General features: G+C 47.6%; 1 protein-coding gene across 1 annotated transcript; it reads left to right on the forward strand.

Moving 5' to 3' along the window:
• The first annotated feature begins 3767 nt into the window (after nucleotides 1-3767).
• LOC146064835 (cytochrome P450 2K1-like) lies at nucleotides 3768-25860 on the forward strand. Its single transcript, XM_083178748.1, has 9 exons — nucleotides 3768-4377; nucleotides 7282-7444; nucleotides 13060-13209; nucleotides 16587-16747; nucleotides 17173-17346; nucleotides 19047-19188; nucleotides 21201-21385; nucleotides 23971-24112; nucleotides 25052-25860. Exons 1-9 carry the CDS (start codon nucleotides 4195-4197, stop codon nucleotides 25234-25236), a joined length of 1485 nt encoding a protein of 494 aa, XP_083034874.1. The 5' UTR covers nucleotides 3768-4194; the 3' UTR covers nucleotides 25237-25860.
• Nucleotides 25861-27242: the final 1382 nt, after the last annotated feature.

Raw genomic sequence — 27242 nt, forward strand, 5'->3', positions numbered from 1 at the left:
CACCCCTACCGCTGGAGGATCGGTAGGTGCCCCAATACATTGCTATGCCCAGGGGTCTACACTGCTGTTGATGCCCCTGTATGTATATGTATTTATATATATTTTTTTTATTATTATTATTATTATTATTATTTATATACATTTGGTCTATCTATAATACTTTAACTGACCCGGCATATACTGGGTCACCTAAGTGTCCATCTTCGTGCTTTGCTCCACCCCTCTGGAAACCCCCTTCCGAAAATCCTGCGTTTGCCCCTGAAACATTATACTACAGTGTTTCCTTGCCAAACACTGTGATATAATACATCCACAATTACACACAGAATAGAGGCATGCTGCATTAGTTATTTTAATCAACAGAAGCTGCTTGTGCGTCCTATTGCGTCACATTGTGAATACGGCACATTTTCAGAGGAACATTTTTAAGGTTAGAAATCACTTTAAAAATCTTAATTGGTTGTAAATATGCTGTAATTTTGTACTTGTTATTGACTTACAAACATTGCAGAACACAACCCATCCAAAAAAGTACGGAGAGCTGCTCCTAGCGATCGAATCACCAACCGCCTCCATCCGTCACGCGCCCCTCCACCGCCCGGTGCAGGAACACATTCACACCTGTCATGTCATCCAGGTTTAAATGGTCAATTACACACAATGTAATAAGCGCTGACTGACTACGCTAACGGCATAACGCTGACTGACTACTCTAACTGAGTAAGCTCCGGCTATGCGCGAACGGGCAGGAACACTACACTACGCTGACTACGCTGCCTGCGCTGGGCGTGCAAGCACTAAGCTGATTCTGACAGCGCCGTTACGCTAACTGCCTAACAAGTACCGGTGTTTTTATGGTGACGCATATCAAACACTGGGCGTTCCTCTACTGACGCACCCTGCCCGCCCCAATTCTGCCCCTCCTGGAGCGAACGGCTCGGCAAAGCCCCCAGGGGTTTGCGCATGCGCATATTCACACATGCACAAACGCCCCACCATCGGCCGAATTCTGACCTGAACGAATGGGTCTGAATCAGCTCCTATATTTCTTGACATTTTATATAGTCAGAAGCAAATTAACCTACAGTATATATATATATATATATATATATATATATATATATATATATACAGTATATTGGTAGGTCAAAATCCACTGACACGCTTATTTTTGGTCCATGTGCTGAAATACAGTATACAACTTGAGGCCAAAAAAAACCCTTTCTTTTCACATTTCCACATTGATTGTGTCAATGCAGAAACGTATTTGACACTTTATTTATAATACTGATCACATAACATTTACCCAAAGTGCAAATAAATGTACATCATTTCCCCTGTATAATAGCTACATGAAATATGGTATGTTTCTATTCATTTGTATTATTAAGATATCAAATCAAATTAAATGCATCCCTGTTGGGTTGCGCTTTAAAATTGAAGACAAAAGTGGTAAAACAATCTGGGTAATAAAAGACATTGATATACAAGGATAGCTGTTATCTATTGCATTATGGTCCTAGAGATTGATGGTTTGGAGACTGGAAGAGAGTCTTACCGTGCAGGAGAGGGCATTCCACAGACTGGGTGCAGCCCAAGTAAGTCCTGCAGGAGTCAGAACAAGTAATGCGTGTGGATGAAGGACGTAGATCTTGTGCGGAGAGGTCGGGTTGGGAGATATTCTGATATAAAAGAAGAGATGGATGTTGGTGTAGTTTGGTTTATGGCCTTATAGGTGAGTAAAAGTATTTTGGTACTTGTTTCCTAGCACGGCGCCCATCAAGGGTCATCGCATACCTTAAGTTAAGGTATGCGATGGACGTGACCGACGCGATTTTAGGGCTATTTTTAGCCTTTTTCCGTCAAATAAAAAATCGCGTCCATTGCATGCCATTATAATGGCATGCGATGCGTCCGACACGACCAACGCGATTTAACATTGAATGCATTGTATTCAATGTTAAATTCCTATGTAAAATCGGGTCCATTGTATGCCATTAGAATGGCATACAATGCGACCGATGCGATGGACCCGATTTTACATAGGGAACAATGTTAAATGGCACAATGGACCCGATTTTTGATTGTATACCCACCCTGATGGGTAACTTGTATGCCAAATGCCCCCCCATTGTTAACGCCACCCCACGACGAATGCCAACCTGAAGCGTGGCGACCGCATCGAGCCCGCGAGGGGCGGTGGTACGCGTCCTCCAACCTTTTCTTACCCCCACTATCCATGTCGGTGTGGAGTTGACTTTATATAGTGTGGCGAGCGCAGCGAGCCACCGAGCCCAAAGCGCGGCGAGGGGCCGCGTAATACCTGTCAAGTATAGCGCGTCCCTGCGCTCGCCACGCTTTGGGCTCGGTGGCTCGCTGCGCTCGCCACACTATATAAAATCAACTCCACAGCGACGTGGATAGTGGGGGTATGAAAAGGTCGGAGGAGGCGTACCGCCGCCCCTGGCGGGCTCGCTGCGCTCGCCACACTTGGGGTTGGCGTTCATCGTGGGGTGGCGTTAACAATGGGAGGGCATTTGACCCATCAGGGTGGGGATACAATGAAAATTGGGGTCTGGGGGGCATTTAACATTGTGCCCAATGTAAAATCGGGTCTCAGGGACCATTTTACATTGGCTCCAATGTAAAAATTGCGTCGATCGCATCGCATGCGATTTGGTTGCATGCGATGCGATCGACGCAATTTTTTAGGACCCGATGGATACAATTTTAATCGCTGGCGCCGTGCTAGGAAACAAGCACCAGTATTTTATATTGAATACGGGTGAATAGAAGTCACCAACGAAAGGACTGGCAGAGCTTTGCTGCAGGTGATGAATGTCTGGCGAGGGAGATCGGCCTCACAGCTGCATTCAGGATGGATTGTAGCTGTAAGAGTCTCTTTTTGGTAAGACCAGTAAGAAGTCTAGTGGAATATTCAACGTGAGATTTAATGAAATAACATTATTATTATTATTATTATTATTATTATTATTATTATTATTATTGGTTTGCATTTGCAGCGTGTCATAAATGCAGAAATAATCTCTATTTCAGTGCCCTTTTTTCCACTCTGCGCTTTACGGGATGCGGTCATTTGGTCTACAGCATGATGTTCGACAGTCATTAGGTCGACACCATTAGGTGGACATGAGAAGAGGTCGACATAGGTCTAGGTCAACATATGAAAAGGTCGACTTGGTTCTAGGTCGAAAAGTCATTAGTTCAACAGGTCGTTAGTTCGACAGGTCATTAGTTCGACAATGTCTAGGTCGACAGTCAAAAGGTCGACATGGGGTTTTTCACTGTTTTTTGTGCCGACAGGCGGTATTTCATGCCCTACCATCCACTAGGGCATGGAGATAGAATAAAATAGTGTGCGAGCACAGCGAGGCACCGTGCCCGACGCATGGCGTGCGCAGCGAGCGATGCGAGGGGATGCAGTGCACTTGAAATGGTGTCCATGTCGACTGTGTTGACATTCAGGTAAAAAAACTGAGAAAAACCCCATGTCGACCTTTTGACTGTCGACATAGACATTGTCGAACTAATGACCAGTTGACCTAATGACCTTTAGACCTAGAACCATGTCGACATTTTCCCATGTTGACCTAGACCAGGCATGTCCAACCTGCGGCCCTCCAGATGTGGTAAAACTACACATCCCAGCATGCCTTGCCACAATTTGGCTATTAGGGAATGCTAAAATGATGGCAATGCATGCTGGGATGTGTAGTTTTAGCACATCTGGAGGGCCGCAGGTTGGACATGCCTGACCTAGACCCATGTCGACCTTTTCCCATGTCGACCTAATGGTGTTGACCTAATGTCGACCATCATGCTGTAGACCAAATGATCCCAACCTGCGCTTTACACCCATTTTGCCAGAAACTGTACGTCAGCCCCAGAAAGTCCATTCTGCAAGCTGTTTATCTATTGCTTTTTATATAATCCATAAATAAATCCCGTAGTTACTGCACTTACCGCTTCTAGTTACAGAGAGATTTCTAAAACGGTTTTAGCTCCTAAATATATTACTGATGAATGGAGCTTAGTAATACCGGTTAGTCATTTGTGCATTGCTCTGTTTGTAAGATTGTCGGTGGTATAATAAAGTTGATTGTGCAGCAGACTGTTACATATCAGCGACCATCTCCTGTCCACAAGACACATTTCCCAAATAACGCGACAGCAATGGATTTCCAGTTTTCTACATTATTACTGTACGGGCTGTTTTTTCTCGCCCTGCTATACACTGCTAAACGTTTTACATCGGATGCATCGATGAAGACTTTTCCGCCCGGTCCCAGGGGCCTGCCAGTGATTGGAAGTCTGCACATTGTAAACCTCAAGAGACCTAATGAAACGTATATGAAGGTAACGTAATATGTACGATAATAAAGACGCCATCTTGTTTATGCTATCAGTAGCGCACGCAGGGGGGTTTCTGAGTACCCAGAAACCCCCCCAGGAGTTTAAGGACACTAGGCTGACAGCTGAGGGTCCCCTCTTTCCATGGGTACAAGAATTTTAAAAATCGGCCCTTGGGAACCAGAGATATCTGACTTTGAAATAGTGGTCCCCATCCAAGCCTGTTAATTGCTCTTCCCAGTCAGATATTTCAGGTTCTTTCTGACTTAGAGTTTTTCTGAGGGTATATTCCAAAAGCTGGGACTCTCTACCTTTAAGGGGCACTAGCAGCTTCTCTCCACTTTTCCCAGAACCAGAGATATCAGCCTTCCAGCAGCTGGTTACTGCTCCAGCTCCACATACCTGGTATGTAGTTTTATATGCTCGGTAGATTGCTCTGCCTCCTGAACTCTGATCCCCTAGTGCCTAATAGTATTTGGTAGGTTTTTAATTCCATTAAAATCTAAGAAATCTATTTCTGGGAACTGGAGATATCTGCAGTCAAGCAAGCTGTCCTCCCACCAGAAAATTATGAATAATAAGCCCACTCCACTATACACCCCTACTCTGCGTATTAAACATCCTCCACCACCCTTGAAGTTATGTATCAGGGCCCTTTCATTCAGCCCAATGCCCCCTTCTCCCACCCAATCTCACACCAATTTGTACAGTAAAGGGGTAATTAGTGGAAATTACTGATCCAGGCCCTACATGTTGAGTGGTTGATTTAATACCCCCTACCACCTCTCTCCTTTACTCCAACACTCAGTGACCATCTTCGTCTGCATACTCATCTCCATCATTGGCCTCAAGCCTCTAGTTGTATGTTGATTGGGTCCTCACTATTGTAATGTGTATTGAACTGTGGTGCTCTTTATTTGTACTGTATTTTTGTTATTTATTCAATGTTATGCCAAGTTTTGTCTCCCTGTATTGTTCCTTTGTACGGCGCTGCGAAACACTTGTGGCGCCTTATAAATAAAATTTTAATAATAATACCAAAAATGCCAGTGCCACTCACAGCGACTTTTTGGGTGCAATATTTAACTAAACTTCAATGAATTGACTCGGCCGTATTTGTATTTATTTATACGAACAGTCGCTGTGAGTGGCGCTGGCACAGCAACGTTGGCACTCAAAAGGATAATATGTACTTTTTTTTTAAAGCTACAGTAGTTATGCCATTCCGAAGTTCCATTTTTAAATTGCAATGCTATATACAGATGGGGCCGTCCTCTTCGTTGCCACAGCGTGTCATCCACTGGTATCTGATGGTCGGTGAGGTGGTGGAAACGGACGCGCCGGCATCTCACACGCTTGAGCATCCATTGGCAATATTGGAGCGCGCGAGTGTCTCCGACCTGCGTGCGCCCCATTCAGCGGATGGTGGAGATGGCGGATGGCGATCTGCGCTCCAGGAGCCGTTCAGATGAGAGCTGATCTATCTGTATGTAACTGGTCAATTATGCAATACTGTTTTGTATGGAGAATGGACAGTGTGGGCAGCATGGATGGTGCAATGGTTAGCATTGCTCCCTCACAGCCCTGAGGTCATGTGAGGTTTTCATTTCATATTTTCTTTACAGGTAGAGCACAGAGGCAATCAGGCCATTAATGTCCAGACATGCCAGGCAGGGCCGGATTATAATGGAGGGACAAGGGGTCAGTGCCCCTGGGCCCCCCACTAGCTAGGGGCCCCCTGTGGTTTGCATGTATTTTAAACATATAAATGTATTATTATTTTTTTAACTAAAGGTTTTGTGCATGGGAGTGGGGTAGTGCTGCAGCTTCACCTATCTGCCAATGTGACAATGATTAATGGTGCTGATCATCAGGAGCCAAGGCACACTGACTGCACAAGTGTGCAGTGCATTACTGGGAGTTGACTAAGTCCCATGATACTTTAAACCAGAGGGAGAGGCTGAGAGGTTTGGACTGAGCTCTAATTAATGGAGCTCATTATCATGCCCATGGAGAACAGCAGCAGCAGCTTAGTCATGGGAGGGTTTTTAATCAAAGGCAGCACTAGGACTGTGAGGTCTCCTATAGAGTAAGGTGCAGAGGGACACACACAGGCTTTTCATATGGTATGTATTTATGTGTATGTGAGTGTGTGTGTATATGTGTGTGTATATATATATATATATATATATATATATATATATATAAATAGACAGACAAGCGACAGGCAGCGGCACTCCAAGGGTTTTTCAAGTGGTATATTTCAAAAGGTCAGGAACCAACGTTTCGGGGTATCGAATCACCCCTTTGTCAAGGTACAAGTGAATATATATACCACTTGAAAAACCCTTGGAATGCCACTGCCTGTCTCTTGTCTGTCTACAATTTGTTTCCAGAAGGCACCCAGGTATTTGCCCCCCCACAGTTGGAGTGCCAGTCCGCCCTCTACAAATATATATATATATATATATATATATATATATATATATATATATATATATATATATATATGCAGTTACCCATTGACCAAGCTTATACTGCCTTTACTCTGTGTTTTGACAGTGTAATATTCTCCCATGCTGTGTGCGGCCAGTAATGACAAGTACAAGGGGGCCCCACTGGCTAAAGTACCCCGGGCCCCCCGAAGGCTTAATCTGGCACTGATGCCAGGGCAAGCTTTCTGGTACCTGTAGTACACCTTTAAAAAACATTATTTTCATGGGGGTTTTTTACACATTAATTTCACCTTCACCAGGCTTGGGGTTCCTCAGGAGTGTGGACTGTATTTTATTTTTGGGGTCCCAACTCCCTGAGGAATTCCAACCCCAGTAGGTTTTGTATTTGCTTTTAGCAATGCCGGTGATGCTTTTTTTTAGTCTTTTAAATTCTGGATTTATTTCTTTATTTCAGCTGTCTAAACAATATGGATCCGTGTTCAGCGTACAGATGGGCAGCGTAAAGATGGTGGTGCTGGCCGGCTATGAGACCGTAAGGAGCGCTCTTGTGGACTACGCTGAGGAGTTTGGCGAAAGACCTCACGTCCCTATATTTGAGGACATTAACTATGGATGCGGTATTTCCATCGTAGATTTATATTTATTTTGTATATAGCGATTATGTTTATGGGGGTTCTTAGCTGTAGAGGAGCAGTTACTGCACAATGGGCAATGCCTGATACCATGAAGATGGCTCCATGCTTTCTGAAACAGGTTTTGGATGATAGATCTGCACGGTCTATGGCTAAATTATGGCTCTCCAGCTGTTGTGAAACTACAAGTCCCATCATGCCTTGCCACAGCTTTGCTATTAGGTTACCATGTGAACCTTTTGTATCTGTTGACCTTAAGCACAGTTGATCTTTTGTACACTGTTGATCATATAGGGTTGTCCAGATCTATTTTTGTCGAAAAATAGGTTCGGGAATCCTATGTGGAGATGTGGGTGGAGCTGTGTGTCCTGTGGGCGGAGCTGTGGGTAACATGAGTAGGGCTACGATGGCTGGTACATCAAAAGGTGCATAAATCAATTAAAAAAAAATAATAGGTAAATATAATAAACACCTGTATAATAAAAAGAGAGCACAGCCCAAAGAAAGAAACATCATCTTGTATAATCTTACATTTAAGTAATATTTCCTAAATTCTTAACTTGTTATAAGGGTGGGATACAATTTAAGTCGACATGCATTGAATGTGAAAAACTCATGTCAACCTTTTGACTGTCGACCATGCCACTGTCGACAGGCAAGGCAGAGGCATAACTACCATCGGTGCCTTCTTTGCGCTTCCCCCGGTGGGTGGGTGGTGGCCGTTAAGCTCTATTGCATGGCTGCAGCCCACCCGGGACATCCAGTGTCCTGCTGTGTTTTATTTAGTATTTACTATGTAGTTTGATTTAGTTTGGTATTCGGGAAGGTGAACCTTTGTGGCGCCAGCTATGAGTTACTGTAGAGTACTGTACAGAACATTGAGTTGTCGGTACAATGAGTAACTCACAGATCACCAGAGTAGAAATGATAAGACAAGAGAAAACCAAATAACATCCAGGTCACGTCGGTGATTTGTGTACACACTGTACAACGTCACCGTCTTCAGCACTGCCAGTATTTGTGTATATAAATGTCACAAGTGTAGTAGGGTGTAAACCATTTGGCGTGCCAATGAGTATTGATGCGAGCCGTACAATCACTTTAAGAAAAGTTAAGGATAGTGATGGCCATCACTGCCATTGCCATCGATGGTTGCCATCGATGGCAATTTTGCAACTGGCCATCGATAGTGCTAAACTATGCAATGGATGACCATCGATATTTTTACATATCAATGGTCATCCATTGTGTTGGATTGATTGATCTGTGGGCCAATCAAAACATGGGGGCGGGGCTTTGCGTGTGTCGGGGTGGGGCTATGCTCCGTGTCCCGGCACTTTGAAAAAAAAAAAAGCAAAACATTGTTTTGCTGTTCCATCGATGGAGGGAAACCATCTGGTTCTCCCCCGTCGATGGCAAAAGTATTCAACATCGGCCATGAACCATCGATTATTTCAAATCATCGATGGTCGATAGCCATCCCTAGCAATGGGAAAGACGTTTACTATTACTAAATGGTTTTATTTTATGCCTGGAACAAAAATCCTCTTTGGGCATACCATTCTGAAAGTGGAACCAAGAAGAATTGTCTGGTCCTTCAAGTCAAGAGCCAGAAAATACAGCTAATGAAAGAGATGAAACCTTATCACAAGAGAGCGTTGAGGATGCTGGGAAACCTGCTGGGGAAGTGAGAGAGCCTGATCTATCTGCACCGCATGGGATGCATGACAGCATCCTACAGGCCATTAAACGGGCAGTTGAGGATCAGCCTATGCTTGGTCCTGCAATTCGACATCTACAGAGCCAGATAGTCCTGAGCTTAGGTGCAGTGGGACTGAACTTGTGTCGCCATGGAAAGTTGTGCTGGCTGCAGGTGGCTACGAAAATATGCGTTTATCTTTTTGATGTCCTTCTTTTGGAGACTTTAGTTTTCAGGAACGGGCTACAAATGGCGCTGGAAGACAAAAGCATTCTAAATGTGATCCATGACTGTCGCTGGCTAGGGTATGTCTGGTCCCATCAATATGGGGTGGTTCTTAGCAAATTCTTTGATACCCAGGTAGGATATGTATACCTGTTCTTCATGGAAACCAGGGGCTTCCTTCCTAATCGCACGTGTTCACTTAAGGAATGATGCTGTCATACTTTGTCCTCATGGAAAATGACTGTTGGACGGTCAATTGCTTAGTGAAAGACATAGCGGTGTTATGACTTCCCCTCTGGGACAATGACTGACTCCCAACAGTAACAGCAGCAGCGGCAGCAGTAGAAGGTTGTACCACTGCAGGATCCTCCTGAGGAATCCCGGATGGAAGAGGAGTCGGTCATGAAGGTGACATGGCCTGCAGGACTACCTCCGATCCGGATGGAGGAGGAAATTGACAAGGAGTGACTTGCTAGTGTAGTTTTAAGGTGCTTGGATACATCTGGATCAAGGGATTTAGGTGTCCCTGGACTGCTTACGGTCCTCGCCACAGTTTCTGAACTAAACAGTGACTTATTAAAAACTAAACTTCAGGTGAAGCATAAGCGAGGATGTCCCTAGGTGACCAAAGTTCCTACCCATGCTTATTCCAGCATTACATAAGCTACATATGGCGAGACAGTTGTTGTCCGGATCTGGATAAAAATAATTCCAGACCAAAGAGGTGGATTTTTGGTCTTCTGCCCAGGCATGGTGATGGCCTTTTGCATCCAACGGACAACAACTGTCTTGCCCGGTGCCTCATTTAAGAAAACCACATCAGCAGCATCCTCCTCCTCATCGACTTCCTCATCAGTGCCAGCTACATCAATTTCCTCCTCCTGGTGTACAGCATTGACAACTTCAAAATCAGGAACTGGACTGTGTGTGATCCTTCTAGCATATGTACAGGGCGTGCTGCAAATGGTGGAAGATGCCACCTCTTCCCGTATAGGGATGGGAAGGCCAGGCTTCGTAACCACCAACACCCTTGGACTCTTCTTGGGGATTTGTGATATCATGTCTTTAGAAGGCTGAGTTGTTTGCTGTCTTTTTGTTGACAGCTTAACTCTCTTTAATTTTCTAGGGGGGGTGGGGGAGGATGAGGAGGAGGTCTGTGATCATTGTGTGAAGCTGGACCGCTAGCCAAGAACATAGGCCAGGCCCTTAGGCGTTCCTTGCCACTCTGGGTGGGATGTATTAAAATACATCGCCGCCCTTCGCGCCCCCCCCCCGCCGCGATGCCGCCGCATATGTACTAACATATGCGGCTGGCATCGCGATGCGGTGACGGAGGCCCCCCGCGATACCTGTACTGTGGTGTGCGGGGGGTCTCCGTCAACTCCCAGCCGGCTTCTGCAGCATCCACGCCGGGGACAGCTAAGCAAGCTGTCCCCGGCGCTTCCTCCTCCCCCTGCAGCCGGAAGGACGTCCGGCTGCGTTGCTAGGGGGAGGAAGGGCTTACCTTCCGGGGTCCAGGAGGACCTGCAAGAAGGTAAGCCCAAGGGAGGGGGGAAAGGGGGGGTCGGCGAGGCGGCGGGGTTGCGGCGACGCGGCGGGCGGCGAAAAGAAGCCCATAGGCTTCTATAGGGTATCGCCACCCAAAGGTGGCGATACCCTGCCCTGCGGTGACGTGGCGAACGGGTTTTAGTACATAGGAAAATGCGGTAAAACGGGGGTTTTACTGCATTTTCCCTTTAGTACATCTCGCCCTTTGTGTGGTAAATGGTATATTGGCAAGCTTACGTTTCTCCTCCAAGGATTTACATTTTTTTTCTTAACCGCTTGAGTGGTGGGTTTTGCTGGGGCAGGATAAACCTACAAGGGCAGGTTTGTCCTGCCCCAGCAAAACCCACCACAGATCATAAGCAGCCGCCCCCCTCCCCTCACCTTCGCTCCGGCGTTAGTAAGCCGGAGCTCCCCTGCCTCTGCTGCCCCAGCTGCCTGTCAGTCATCAGAGAGGCGGCAGGCTCGGGGATGTTTCGTGGGGGCTTGGGAGGACTCGGGTGACTGAACTCTCCCAAACCGCTCCGAAGATCCCCGAGCCTGCATCACTACAGGATGATTGGCAGCTGGCGGCTGGGAAGCTTGTGTATGCCGGAGCAGAGGGACCCGGGGGAGCCAACAAGAGGGGTGGGGGGGGTGACTGAGGGGGCAAGTGGTGCTCCGATGGAGACCACCCCCCCTCCGCGACCCCTTCCGCTATTCGCGGCACAACCCCCCCTCCCGCGGTTCGAGGCAAAACACACCCCCTGCCCCCCTCCCGCGATTCGCGGCCCCCCCCCGCGACCCCCCCGTGATTCGCGGCAAACCCCCCCCCCGATACCCCCCTACCGCGATTCGCGGCACCCCTCCCGCGATTCACAGCACCCCCCCAGCAACACCCCTTCCCGTGATTCTCGGCCCCCCCTCACAGCCCCCCGCGATTCGCAGCAACCCCGCCCCCGCAACCTCCCGCAATTTGTGGTACCCACCCCCCGCGACCCCCCCTCCTGCAATTCGTGGCAACCCCAGGATTAAATGGCACATGCAAAACACTGACATGGCTATGGTCGACAATGAAAAAGGTTGACATGAGTTTTTGAAGATTTATTTTTCAATTTTTGAATGTTTTCATATTCATTCTCATGTGTCGACATGGACACCATTGAAGTGCCACCAACCCCCCCCCCCCCCCCCCGCAACCCCCCCTCCAGTGTTTTGCGGCACACACACACACACACACCCCTCCCATGATTCGCGGCAACCCCCGACCCCCACCCTCCAACGATTCTCGGCAGCTCCCCCAACCCCTCCCACGATTCGTGGCACCCACACCCCCCGCGACCCACATAATATGCTCTCTATGTAACACATTTCACCTATAACTCAAGTTGCAATACAGGGCATCTGTCATACAATTCTGACCATATTTCTCATGTACAAACGTTCACAAATTAAGGGGGCGCAGCCCCTTACGCCGATGTGAAGATTGCCCGTAGGGTGCGATGAATCACCTAGTGATAAATATATAATATACAGCACAGACTCTGTCAGTGTACCACCACACTACACTACAATAACACAGTCAGACTCAGAAGGTAGTCACTATCAGCAGTGTCGTAGTTAAAACTACTAAACCACACAGGTTGCACAGCAGGGCGGGAGAGTGAGCCCGTGGGCGGTCGACAGGGAAGACAGCCAGACATGCACACCGCCCGTCCTTATATACATATAGTGACGTTGTCCGGATCTCGCTAGATCCGACAGCAGGATCTTGTGAGCGCCGGAAAGGCGCGCTCCGAGTCTGGGTGGGAAACCCTGAATAAGCTGGTGAACGCGTTCGGATAGGGGGGTGTTCGGTGTTGTCCGGATTCCCGGAATCCGGACTCACTCATCTCTATTTATAAGGGGCACATTTAGTAAATATTGGCTCTATTATGTATGCGATCAGCTGCTCATACAACTAGCCAATCAGCTTCTAACTGCCATGTTACAGGTTGGGTTTGAAAAGTGACAGTTAGGTGCTGTTTGTTTATCACTCTCCACTTTATCACTTTTTGAAGCTTGATACATCTGCTCCACACTCACACAGTAACAGATATTTATTGGCCAGTGTTTGGTGGAATGTGTCAGTGTACTCTGCGTTATTTGCTAGGCGTCCCATTCGCACATGGCGAGAACTGGAAAGCTATGAGACGATTCACCCTCTCCACATTACGGGACTTCGGCATGGGGAAGAGGACCATAGAGGACCGGATCATTGAGGAATGCGGATATATGATCAAGCTGTTTGAATCTCTGGAAGGTACAATATATGGCACTGTCTCGTCTGAACTGTACATACTGTAGCTGAAACTAAAATCCAAGGGGTGAAATGAAATAGGATGAGAGATTCGGAAAGTGAGAGATTTGGTAAGAAATCAAATCACACTGGTTTTGCAGTGTAAATGATTGCCGATTTAAAAAACTGGAAATTTCTTACTTACCAAAGGTGTCCATCTCTTGGGGGCCCATTTATTAACATACTGTAACTTTTACTCAATAAAAATGTGAAACTATGTTTTTGTACACTTTTCGCATTATTTTAGTATCACCTGAATGGATTAATGGGCTATTAGAATTGTTTTAGTACTACCTATTCCCAACCTACAGTATTATACCCCTGCCTCCCCTACTCCCACCTGTACTACTCACACTGGTACACCCTCACACCTCCCCTACTCCCACCTGTACTACTCACACTGGTACACCCTCACACCTACCCTATTCCTACCTATACTACCTACACTGGTACACCCTCACACCTACTCTACTACCACCTACAGTATACTACCCACTCTGGTGAACCCCTTACACCTACTCTACTACCACCTATACTACCCACATTGGTACTCTATGTATATGTGTATATTACCAACACTAGTACACCTTCACACCTACCCTACTCCCACCTTTACTACCTACACTGGTACACCCTCACACCTCCCCTACTCCCACCTGTACTACTCACACTGGTACACCCTCATACCTCCCCTACTCCAGGGACGGATTATAATGGGGGCACAAGGGGTCAGTGCCCCTGGGCCCCCCTCTAGCTAGGGGCCCCCTGTGGTTGGCATGTATTTTTCAAAAAAAAATTAATTATTTTTAGCTAAAGGTTTTGTGCATGGGAGTGGGGTAGTGCTGCAGCTTCACCTACAGTATCTACCAATGTGACAATGATTAATGGTGCTGAGCATCGAGAGCCAAGGCACACTGATTGCACAAGTGTGCAGTGTATTACTGGGAGATTACTAAGTCCCATGACACTTTGCACCAGAGGGCAGAGACTGAGATGTTTGTGCTGAGCTCTGATTGGTGGAGCTCATTACATGCTTCTCAGGCCCATGGATAACAGCAGAAGCAGCCTAGTCATGGGAGGGTTTTTAATCAGAGGCAGCACTGGGACGGTGAGGTCTCCTACAGAGTAAGGTGCAGAGGGACAAACACAGGCTTTTCATGAGGTATGTATGTATGTATGTATGTGTGTATGTATGTGTGTGTGTGTGTGTGTGTGTGTGTGTGTATGTGTATATATATATATATATATATATATATATATATATATCCCCTGAAGTTATCCATTGACCAAGTTTATATTGCCTTTACTCTGTGTTTTGACAGTGTAATATTCCCCCATGCAGTTTGCGGCCAGTAATGACAAGTGCAAGGGGCCCCCCCTGTATAAAGTGCCCCGGGCCCCCCGAAGGCTTAATCTGGCACTGCCCTCACACCTCCCCTCCTCCCACCTGTACTACTCACACTGGTACACCCTCCCACCTCCCCTACTCCCACCTGTACTACTCACACTGGTACACCCTCACACCTTACCTACTCCTACCTGTACTACTCACACTGTTACACCCTCACACCTCGCCTACTCCCACCTGTACTGCTCACACTGGTACACCCCCACACCTCCCCTACTCCCACCTGTACTGCTCACACTGGTACACCCTCACACCTCCCCTACTCACACCTGTACTACTCACACTGGTACACCCTCACACCTCCCCTACTCCCACCTGTACTACTCACACTGGTACACCCTCACACCTCCCCTACTCCCACCTGTACTACTCACACTGGTACACCCTCACACCTCCCCTACTCCCACCTGTACTACTCACACTGGTACACCCTCACACCTCCCCTACTCCCACCTTTACTACTCACACTGGTACACCCTCACACCTCCCCTACTCCCACCTGTACTGCTCACACTGGTACACCCTCACACCTCCCCATCTCCCACCTGTACTACTCACACTGGTACACCCTCACACCTCCCCTACTCCCACCTGTACTACCCACACTGGTGCACCCTCACACCTCTCCTACTCCCACCTGTACTACTAACACTGGTACACCCTCACACCTCCCCTACTCCCACCTGTACTGCTCACACTGGTACACCCTCACACCTCCCCATCTCCCACCTGTACTACTCACACTGGTACACCCTCACACCTCCCCTACTCCCACCTGTACTACCCACACTGGTGCACCCTCACACCTCTCCTACTCCCACCTGTACTACTAACACTGGTACACCCTCACACCTCCCCTACTCCCACCTGTACTACTCACGCTGGTACACCCTCACACCTCCCCTACTCCCACCTGTACTACTCACACTGGTACACCCTCACACCTCCCCTACTCCCACCTGTACTACTCACACTGGTACACCCTCACACCTCCCCTACTCCCACCTTTACTGCTCACACTGTTACACCCTCACACCTCCCCTACTCCCACCTGTACTGCTCACACTGGTACACCCTCACACCTCCCCTACTCCCACCTGTACTACTCACACTGGTACACCCCCCACCTCCCCTACTCCCACCTGTACTACTCACACTGGTACACCCTCACACCTCCCCTACTCCCACCTGTACTACTCCCACTGGTACACCCTCACACCTCCCCTACTCCCAATTGTACTACTCACACTGGTACACCCTCACACCTCCCCTACTCCCACCTGTACTACTCACACTGGTACACCCTCACACCTCCCCTACTCCCACCTGTACTACTCACACTGGTACACCCTCACACCTCCCCTACTCCCACCTGTACTGCTCACACTGGTACACCCTCACACCTCCCCTACTCCTACCTGTACTACTCACACTGGTACACCCTCACACCTCCCATACTGCCACCTGTACTACTCACACCGGTACACCCTCACACCTCCCCTTCTCCCACCTGTACTGCTCACACTGGTACACCCTCACACCTCCCCTACTCCTACCTGTACTACTCACACTGGTACACCCTCACACCTCCCTTACTCCCACCTGTACTGCTCACACTGGTACACCCTCACACCTCCCCTACTCCCACCTGTACTACTCACACTGGTACACCCTCACACCTACCCTACTCCCACCTGTACTACTCACACTGGTACACCCTCACACCTCTCCTACTCCCACCTGTATTACTCACACTGGTACACCCTCACACCTACCCTACTGCCACCTGTACTACTCACACTGGTACACCCTCACACCTCCCCTACTCCCACCTGTACTGCTCACTCTGTTAAAACCTCACACCTGTAAGGCTCACCCTATAGTAGTACACATAAAGACTTGTTTCCTATTTTACACTTTTATTCTCCAACAGGCAAACCGAGTGACCTGACAATAAAAACAAGCTTTGCGATTGGAAACATCATTTTATCCATTGTGCGGGGACAACGTTTGGATTACCAACATCCGCTTCTACTCAAAATCATGCATATTGTAGATGAAAACATGAGACTTTTTGGGAGTCCTTCAACTGCGGTAATATTTAATTTTTTTATTGATTAAAAAAATTAATTATATTTCTTTATCTTTATTATATTAAAATCAAATGATTTTACCACTGTGTGCGTAGCCCAGGACCTACTCAGCGGCTGCGATAGAAACAGGCTGATGGGGGGCGGAGCTGACGTCCCACAACTGGCTGGCTTTTCTCTCAATCACCCAGCGAACAGCCAGCGATCGAAAAAGTAGCAAGCTTTTATCGCAGGAGAGTCTGGCGCCTGAATTAGGCCCAATGTTGCAATACAAGGGGTGCAGACATATTCATTGTTTTTACATGCAGGGGAAGTACCAGCCGCTTTTGCGTGTAGCCCACCACCACTGGGTACGTGGCTGCTTGGGTCATGTCAAGAAGATGGCTAATTAGCTGACGATGTGTAAATAATTATTGTTCTCCCTCCCAGCTGTACAACGTGCTTCCTTTCTTCCGGTACCTGCCCGGCGCACACAATAAGATCAAGCAGAATATAGCTGACCTGCACGCCGTCATCTCCGCTGAGTTCCGGGATCACCTAGAAGGACTGGACAGAGATGACCAGCGAGGCTTCCTTGATGCATTTCTGGTCAAGCAACAGGAGGTAAAGAGAATACATAAGTACTAGATTAGTACGGTAGTTCTAATTCTAAAGGCCCCCACACACTAGAACGATTTTTTGGCCGATTGTCCGATTTCCTTCCGATCGATCGATATATCGGCCGATTATTGCGGATTGTCGGAAATCGGACAATCGTCCAAAAAATCGTTTTAGTGTGTGGGGACCTTTAGGGTCTGATTCACACATGAGGAAGTTACATTTTCCGAGCAGTGGCTTATCAATGGTCCCACAGACCCCACTGTGGCTTGGGGGAGTCAATGTAGCGCCTACTCCCTTCACATGCAGGGTGAATGGGCTCCGCTGCCCCTCTCATGGTCAGGCCGAATATGGTATATTTTGGTGTTACACCTGGGCACTTGGACCACCGATACCACCTACCTGGCTTCGGGCCAAGTGCCCAACTCCGATACCGCTGCGCACGCTACTTTATACCATTCCCAATTGTACTCCATGTCGATGATGGATAATAAAAAAGTTCAACAAATATAAAAGTTTTGAAAAACGCATGTTGGTCATGGTCATGTCGACCTTGTATCGATCTTTTGTCCCGGTTGATCTTGTGCATGACGACTATATGTGGTCAACCCATTGACTCTTGCTCTAGACATTGTTGACTTATTATCCAGATCCCCTTCAGATAGAGGCCTCCCGGGGTTCTGTAGGTGGAAGCTGTGCGCCCAGAACACAGACACAACAGGCGGGTGGAATGACCATGAGTCATAAGTCAGCTGCATGGAGATCCATCCAGAAGGTCACCCATCTCGCACCACAGGTGTTGAAATTGTGAAACCTCGATTAAACAATTATGTCAAATGCCGCCAATATAAAACTGGTCATGTCAAGTACATTTTTTAAAATTAGTTTTTATAGTTGTGAGTGTAATTAATGGATATACAGAACTTTAAAACAAATTGAATTGGGGTTTGTTGGCTTTGATATATTGCAAGAATGGCCAAATCGGTCTTCGAGATCTACAAATGGTCCATGTTATCCAAATCATCTTTCTGGTGCACAGGTGCAGTTATTACTAACTGTCACATGACCCAAATCACCTAGCTACTGCACAGCTGTACTCATTGTGACGCATGACCCAGATCACCTAGCCGGTGCACAGGTGTAATCATTACTAACTGTCACATGACCCAGATCACCTAGCCGGTGCACAGCTGTAGTCATTACTAACTGTCACATGACCTAAAGCCCCTAGCTGGCACACAGCTGTAGTCATTACTAACTGTCACATTCCCCAGTTCACCTAGCTGGTGCACAGGTGTAGTCATTACTAACTGTCACATTCCCCAGACCACCTAGCTAGTGCACAGGTGTAGTCATTACTAACTGTCACATTCCCCAGTTCACCTAGCTGGTGCACAGGTGTAGTCATTACTAACTGTCACATTCCCCAGACCACCTAGCTGGTGCACAGCTGTAGTCATTACCAACTGTCACATTGTCAAACCTGCTGCATTCATTCCTACTATAGATCCACAGGTCGCCTGAGACACATGAACTGTTTGAGGAACGGTTTGGCCACCCCTCCTATATTGCATGCTGAATATAGGAACTGGTAAGGTATTACAGAGATGTCATTTTAATTTTCCACAAATATACATCATCGTATAAAGATTTTTTTATTTGCGTAAAACGAAAATTTCACGCAAAATGTCTTTTTTTTTTTCTAGGAAAAATCTGATCCTAGGACATATTTCCACGAAACCAATCTTCTGACTGTAGTGACGAGTCTCTTTATGGCTGGGACAGAAACCACGGCGGTCACTCTGCGCTGGGCCATCACATACATGATACAGAACCCGGGAATTCAGAGTAAGATGCCTTTCATTCTATTCTGCATAACTGCAATAATCATACCTGTCCATGGGCCTTCTACTGTATCTATGGGGGATAATTCAGACCTGATTGCAAGGCCGAGAATGCGCAGCACCCGGTGTTCAGTTAAGCTGCCATCCCGGTACAGTGAAATCCCGCCTTGCCAATCAATGTGCTTGCTGTGTGAATGGATGGACTTCCCTCCTTCATGGCCTCGCGCACATGTATGCTCAAATAACACATTGACAATGGTTGTACACATACAGACCTTTTATAGAGCCAAGTAAACAACATGCACCTACAATGTAATCAGCCCCAGGATTAAAGGCCCCCATACATTAGTCCAACTTGTCCTAAGGACAAGTCGGACCTGATTGTCCCGGCATCTCCCCGGGAGGGATCACATGCGATGGCACTTCATGGGATTTAACACATGCAAATCCCGGGGAGCTGCCAGGACAATGGGAGCGGGGAACAGCAGCGGGGGTATGCCTGCGACCAGAGAGCCAGGCAGGGGGGGGGGACGGCACAGGGAGCCAGACAAGAAGCAGCTGCCGTCAGCGGGAGCAGGGCGGTGGCACAGAGAACCAGGGAGCAGGGCAGGAGAAGATGCTGCAGAGGTGTAGCGCGAGCAGAACACTTAAAAAAAAAGCCCATACAAACAAATAGGAAGCCATTGATTGGCTGAGACCTATCTATTTTTTTTAAAGTGTTCTGCTCACACTGTGCCTCTGCAGCATCTTCTCCTGCCCGGCTCCCTGGTTCTCTGCGCTGCCGCCCTGCTCCCGCTGACAGCAGCGTCTTTCTCCTCTGCCCGGCTCCCTGCGCCGTCCCCCCTGCTCCCTCCGCCCAGCTCTGGTAGCTCCCCCTGCCAGCTGCAGTCCCCCGCACGACTCTGGGCAGCACATAGCAAATCTTATTTGCAGCCCGTCTGACCTCCCAACTCCGATCCGTACGGGTAGCGCATCAGGTCGGAGGGGATGTCTCCATATGCATATTCCTCCGAATCGGGTGAAATCGTGCCCAAATCGCATTTAGTCTAATGACTCAGACTGCAATGTTCCATGTGTTATGCAGATACAACTGCAGTCATGCACAGAATATAGCCATGCTGAATATAACTTTAATCAGCAGAAGCTGATTCTGTTTCCGATTTGCTAAGAAGCATTAAAATGGAGAAATTTGCATGCAGAGACACTCAGACACGTAGGATAATGTATGTGGAAGCATCTGTAAGCATGATTGTAAAAGCTGGGCTTTAAAACCCAAAGCTTATTATTTGTTATCTGTGATAGCCCACCGAAAAACGGGTGACGGACGGCTCCCCGACAGTCGGGATTCCGACAGTCATTACACCGACGCCGGAATCCCGACTGCTCCCTCGTGGGGGTCCACGACCCCCATAGAGGGAGAATAAACTTCTATTGGAATTTATGCCAGATATGCTCTAATCAAGCTCTTTTTGGGAGTCCAACTTTGTACTTATTCTACTGACTCTCTTTGGAGGGGATTTAAGGTGTACATGATACACATATTTATTCTAAAAAAAAGGGGAAACAAAAGTTTTCTATTGTACCAAAACACCAACCGGAGGAATTAGGTTTTTATTCAGACATTTGTGTATCTGACTGTGATTCTCGATTTCATGACCCAGACGGGTTTAAAATCTATATATAAGATCATGAACCCTGATGAAGTCTCTACAGGAGACGAAACGTGTTGGGTACTGATCACTGTTCTGAAAAATAAAATAAATCTTCAAATGAAATAACCAAGAGTGTACTTATTTTATCATATGGACATTACAATTTGAGGGCGCTGAAGGCACTATTGTTGGTGTGTTAAGGAGTATCTAGTTCCAACTAGTAGGGATGTAAGTGTCAACAGCGACCATTCATCTAAATTGTTAATAGCTCAATTTTAGAGATTTTTGTGTTGTGTATAGAAATATATAATTAATTTAAAAAAGCCCAAATAATGCATTTTTTTTTCCTTTCCCGGTCTGCTAGAACGGGTCCATGAAGAAATTGATAAAGTGATTGGGTCAGCGCAGCCGCGGATTGAGCACCGCAAGGATATGCCCTATACCAACGCGGTCATCCATGAGACGCAGAGATTCGCCAATATTTTGCCCATGAACCTGCCACGGGAGACTACAAAGGATATTACATTCCAGGGCTACTATCTACCAAAGGTTCTTATTGTTACGACCGCTGACAAGTTTAATGTAAAGGAGTAAATTTGGGAAATGTCGCGTCACAGCTGTGAAGCTGTGCAGAAAGGTTATAACGCTGCTCTCCCTGGATGCGACCCCCCCCCCCATTCTTTATACTGCAGGTCTATATTCATAACATATGTTCTGTTGTCTGGGTTGAGGAAAGAGATCTGCCATAAGGCCCCCATACACTAGTCAGACTTAAGGGCAAGTGGAACCTGATGCGGCTCTCTTTCAGCTTGGGGGCAGGCGGCGTTAGGCCGCTTGCTAAGAGAGCTATACTGAATTACCCCTTGATGTGCTAATGTTTACATGCAATAAATCTCATGTGAACTTCCGGGAGAGTTCAAGGGAAGTCGGATGTGATACATGGCGGGTTCCTAAAAGCTTGTGCCGCTGACGGGTGCACACACAATTTATCTTATGCGCATCGAGTCTGACATGCGAATTGGCCCAGTTTCTCCAGATTTCTTGACCTGATCCGTTGCAATCAGGCCAAATCACTCTAGTGAATGGGGGCCTTTAGGGACAGTGGCAGCAGGGTACAGATGCCCTCCATATGTCTCCAGTTGGACTTGTGTCAATAAATGTCTTAGGGGTTATTTAAAGTGTGCCAATATTTCCGTGACAGTTGAAAATATGGTACTTGTGTATTTTGGCGGCGCCCATCGCATCGCATACCATAACGCATACGATGGTATGCGATGCGACGCGATATCGTTCGATAGTGTACTATGGCATACAATTTTCAAATTGTATGCCATTGTACATGGCATACAATGCCATACGATGCGATGCGATTTAACATTGTATAAGCACCCTAATGGGTGCTTATACAATGTTAAGCACCCTAATGGGTGCTTACAATGTTAAATGCACCCCCACGCCACCCCCCCCACTATAAACGTGAACCCGAAGCGTGGCGAGCGCAGCGAGCCCGCGAGGGGCGGCGGTACGCGTCCTACGACCTTTTCATACCCCCACTATCCATGTCGGCGTGGAGTTGAGAATAGAATATTGGCGTGGCGAGGGAACGCGGATACCTGTGAAGCCCGCGAAGGGACGCGTTTACCTGTGAAGGTATCCGCGTCCCCTCGCCACGCTTCGGGCTCGGTGGCTCGCTGCGCTCGCCACACTATTCTATTCTCAACTCCACGCCGACGTGGATAGTGGGGGTATGAAACGGTCGTTGGACGCGTACCGCCGCCCCTCGCGGGCTCGCGGCGCTCGCCACGCTTCGGGTTCACGTTTATAGTGGGGGGTGGCGTGGGGGTGCATTTAACATTGTAAGCACCCATTAGGGTGCTCAAAAGCACCCTTTAGGGTGCTTATACGATTTTTCATCATATAGGGGGTCAAAATCGCATCGCATCGCATGCCATCGGGTACATGGCATGCGATGCGATACGTTTATCGGACAATGGACATCGGGGGCGCCGCTATAATACACAAGTACCGAAAATATTGAGTAGAGTAGATCAAAATTACATTGGACCCATCCAATGTTTCCGATCAGGGGCGGATTGGCAACACAATCTGGCCGCAAAAAGTCCTCAAGCAGCCCACAGGGGGGGTTGTCACGGTAATGAGTGGGGGGAAGAGGGGTTGTCACGGTAATGAGCGGGGGGGGTTGTCACAGTAATGGAGGGGTCACTTGTCACTTGCCAAGCTACGGTGCCACACTGCTTGAGGCCACGCACGCCCACCGCCACGCACGCCCACCGCCACGCACGCCGAAGCTGCTCAGTCCCGGGTGACGTCACCTGAAACGCTGCTTGAGGCTACGCATGCCCACCGCCACGCACGCCGAAGCCGCTCAGTCCTGGGTGACGTCACCCGAAAGCGACTGGCGGCAGCCATATTGACTGTGGGCACTGGCCAGTTGGTGGCTGCGGCACTAACCGCTGTGGTAGCGCAGTCCGAGGCCCGTGGCCCAGGTAAAAAGTGACCAAAAAAGGACCGTCCCACTGGGAAATGGCCCGGTCTCCCAGTGGGCCAATCCGCCCCTGTTTCCGATGGTCAGAAAACCAGTAGATAGGCAGAAAATGGCCGCATACTTTACCATCCCAGTGGGCATAGAGGGAGAATAAGATAGTGTGGCAAGAGCAGCGAGCCATGTGAGGGGACGTGGTACAATTATACGGTATACATGTCAACTAATGTCAACATAGACCTAGACAATTCGACCTTTACCATGTCGACCTTTTGTCCATATCGACGTTTTAATCACTCGCCACAGGTTCTATTCTCCCTCTATTGGGGCCGTGGACCCTCACCAGGGAGAATAGCCCATCAGTCGGGATCTCCGCTGTCGGGCATTTAACAGTCAGGATTCCAATGTCAGACTAATGACCTTCGGAATCCCAACTGTTGGAGAGTCATCCGGCACTCTTTGTGAAATGACCTCACTTGGTTATGGTGGTCAGTAATTCCTACTCTTACTGCCAAGCAGTCTCCGCTACTGTGAATGAATATTTTACAAGGGAAGTAATGATAGATGTTTGAATATTATTATTATCATTATTAATAATCTTATTATGTATTTTATTTTTTATTTTTTTTAGGGAACTTACATTATCCCATTGCTGGAATCTGTCTTGTACGATAAAACCCAATTTCAGAGGCCAGAATCTTTTTATCCGGAACATTTCCTTGATTCAAACGGAGGGTTCATTAAAAAAGCAGCGTTCATGCCCTTCTCAGCAGGTAATACATTGAGGGGTATTCAATGCCCTGATGGCGAGTTATCAGCACATACAGTAGAAGTGCCGTTAACTCACCTTCAAGGTATTCAATGAATCCTCGCCGGTTCCCTGAGGAGAGGTGAAAGCGGCGAGTGCGGCCATTAAAATAGCGAGGCTCCGCACAACATTTGCCAGGAACCTAGCCATGTACGGGGATCCTCGTTGGCCTCTCACAGCGAGGATTCGGCTACAACATTGAATAAGGCGAGGAGGTTTCACAGTGAGGATTATTTTCTAAGTAAGCAGCAGCTCCTACCTGTGAGTAGGAAGGGGCTGCCATACCGCCAGGTTCCCAGGTGCCAGGCCCGGCGCATGTGCCATCCCCCACAGCGAGCGCCTTTGGCGAAATTTTCATCCGCCAGGGTACTCACTGCCTGATTGACAGACAGGGGGTGTCCTGGAGTGGACACACGACATTTCAAAGGCGTGCCCACAGAAATGGTGGATGCACCCCTAGTAACGATTGTGGGCCCCAGGGAGCGCAGGCATTCCTCGGGGTGGATGTGTGACATCACATGATGTCAGCGGCCGCCCCCAATTCGTGGAACAATGTGCAGGCGACGAGTAGCTCCTGACCTACCTTTCGTCTGCGAACAGAGGAAAAGTCATATAACAAATACAATATTATATAAATTTTTATAATAAATACAAGAATATACGCAGCCTAGAGAGCCGGCCTGAATTACCCCCGTACTCACAGCCCAGCATCTGTTGTACACTGTGGAGTTAGGGTCAGGCCGACGGGCAGGATGCCTCTTTGAGTCTCCTGACCACCGGCAATCCATATGTATTAACTATATTAACCCTTAGTATTCCATTTAAATATAAACTTTGATGAGTTAGTACTTCATTAAATATGAAGTTGATTGAGTCCTGACCGTGTTCCCACACTTTTCCCCAGGAAAGCGAGTTTGTATCGGTGAGACACTTGCCAAGATGGAGCTCTTCCTGTTCTTTACCAGCCTGATGCAGAGGTTCACGTTTCACCCTCCGCCCAATGTCACTGACTTCTCCGTGAGCCCTTCGGTGGGACTGACAAATCCCCCAATCACTGAGAAGATTTGCTGCGTGCCGCGCTCTCAGTAAAAGAGAGCGAACGCTTTACACCAGTGCTCCGCAAGCTCAATCCTCAAGACTTCCACACTGATCGTGTTTCGAGAATATCTATCTGTGAAAGCAAGAGGGAGAACTACTGATCCATCAACAAAGATGGACTCACCTGGGCATGATTAAAGAGATCCAGAAAACATGACCTGCTGGGGGCCTTAGGGGACTGGAGTTGAGAATCAATGTTTTAGAAGACAGTTACGCTATATCCCCCAACATTATAATGGTCCTTCATGTGGCAAAAGGCGTTCAAGCCCAAATGGGGGATGATCTTGTCGCAATGGGGTGGGGCTTCACAGGATGACACACCCACAAGCCACGTCTCTAATTTGCTGTTACTATGGGGGCATGCCCAGCACTCTGGTAGCTGTTGGCCATACCCACAGTCCATCCCCTAATCAGAGCAGCAAGTGACAGGGGGACTCCAGACTAACCCTCCCCTCCACTGCAGGATACTGCTGCCATGGGGGGAACACAGGGACACTTGGGAGGTATGCGATAATATAAACAATTAAACAGATGACAATGACAATAGTGCATTCAGCAACCCAACAATAATCAATAACATGATTAATGGTTTGGCATAATGAAATATTTATTACAATAAACATATTCCCATCAATAAAATATGAGTGTACAGTTGTTCCTTGAAACTGGAGTAATTTTCTTTGACAGTTTGTGTGGATGGTCAAATACAGAATTTCCAACGCGTTTTGTCTCACAGAGACTTCATCAGGGGTTATAAAACCTTATAGTAATTTACCACTCACAGGCCTTTTAGCATAGTCCACATTAATACATTATGGGGGGGCTGAGTATATATTTGGATAGTACCCCTCCAAGGATATTACCAGACCAGCCTTCATACTGTACAATTTGTCTCTTATGTAACTGTGTTCAACTGAGAAATGTGGTTTAAACCCAACTTCAATGAGATGATGGCACTTCGTTTTTCAATAAGTTCTACACACACACAATGGATTTTTTAGTCAAACCAACACCCCGGGCAAGATGTAACAGGGTATGATTTTTTAGGTGTCTAAAAAAAACTGCACCAAATCGCATATGCCACATTTGCGATTTTCTAATGAAAATAACAAATGTAATAGGGTGCAATTTTTTAGAGTAAGCTCAAATTCACATGTGATTTAGTGCGATTTTAGTTACGATAATGTGCGATTTTTTTAGACATGGAAGTGTGCGGTATTTAGTAAAAAAAATTGCGTGGGGTTCCTTCCCCCGAAGCATAATCAGCCCTTGGCTAATTGAACCAGTCCTGGATTTAGAGATTTAGGGGCCAAAACACATAGGGGATCTCCAGAATTTCTAAAGCCAGCACCAGGCTCAAGGGCCAGTGCTGGTTCCCAAAATATGGGGGACAAAATGAGTAGGGGTCCCCCTGTATTTTGAGAACCAGCGGAGAAGCCTCTCCGCCTCTCTGCCAGCCAGTGCCAGCTCAGGGAATCTGGCGATTCCCTGAGCTGACTGTTGAATGAAATTATACTTACCGAGGCCTCCGGCGAAGATCGGTCTGCTTCGTCGGCTGAAGTCATCCCCAGGACAGGAGCCGAGGTGTGTGTTTACATTGAACCAGGAAGGGTGGTGGGGGTGGTTAGTCCAATCAGCCAATTAGGAGTGGAGATTTCCCAAAGCCTGCTCCTGATTGGCTGGTGTGTGGGACTAACCCCCAGTTCGGGGAAGGAGCCAAGAATGTAAACACAAATCTTGGCTCCTGTCCTGAGGATGACTACAGCCTATGGACCGATCTTCAATGGAGGCCTCGTTATGTATAATTTCCTTCAACAGGTACTCACAATTGGATTCTAGTGTAAGATGGGCCGGGATTTAAGGATTGGGAGGCACATGTTAATGCTGGGCAGCGCTGAGCACTTGGCTCACCCTCAGACGCCGCCCGGCTGAGCGGCTCTACGCAGCGCGGGCGGAGGAAGATGTTAGTCAGTCACACTGCGCCGGGACTGAACTGT

Source organism: Crinia signifera, chromosome 3 (assembly GCF_055691185.1).
Source record: "Crinia signifera chromosome 3, ASM5569118v1, whole genome shotgun sequence".
Classification (NCBI taxonomy): domain Eukaryota; kingdom Metazoa; phylum Chordata; class Amphibia; order Anura; family Myobatrachidae; genus Crinia; species Crinia signifera.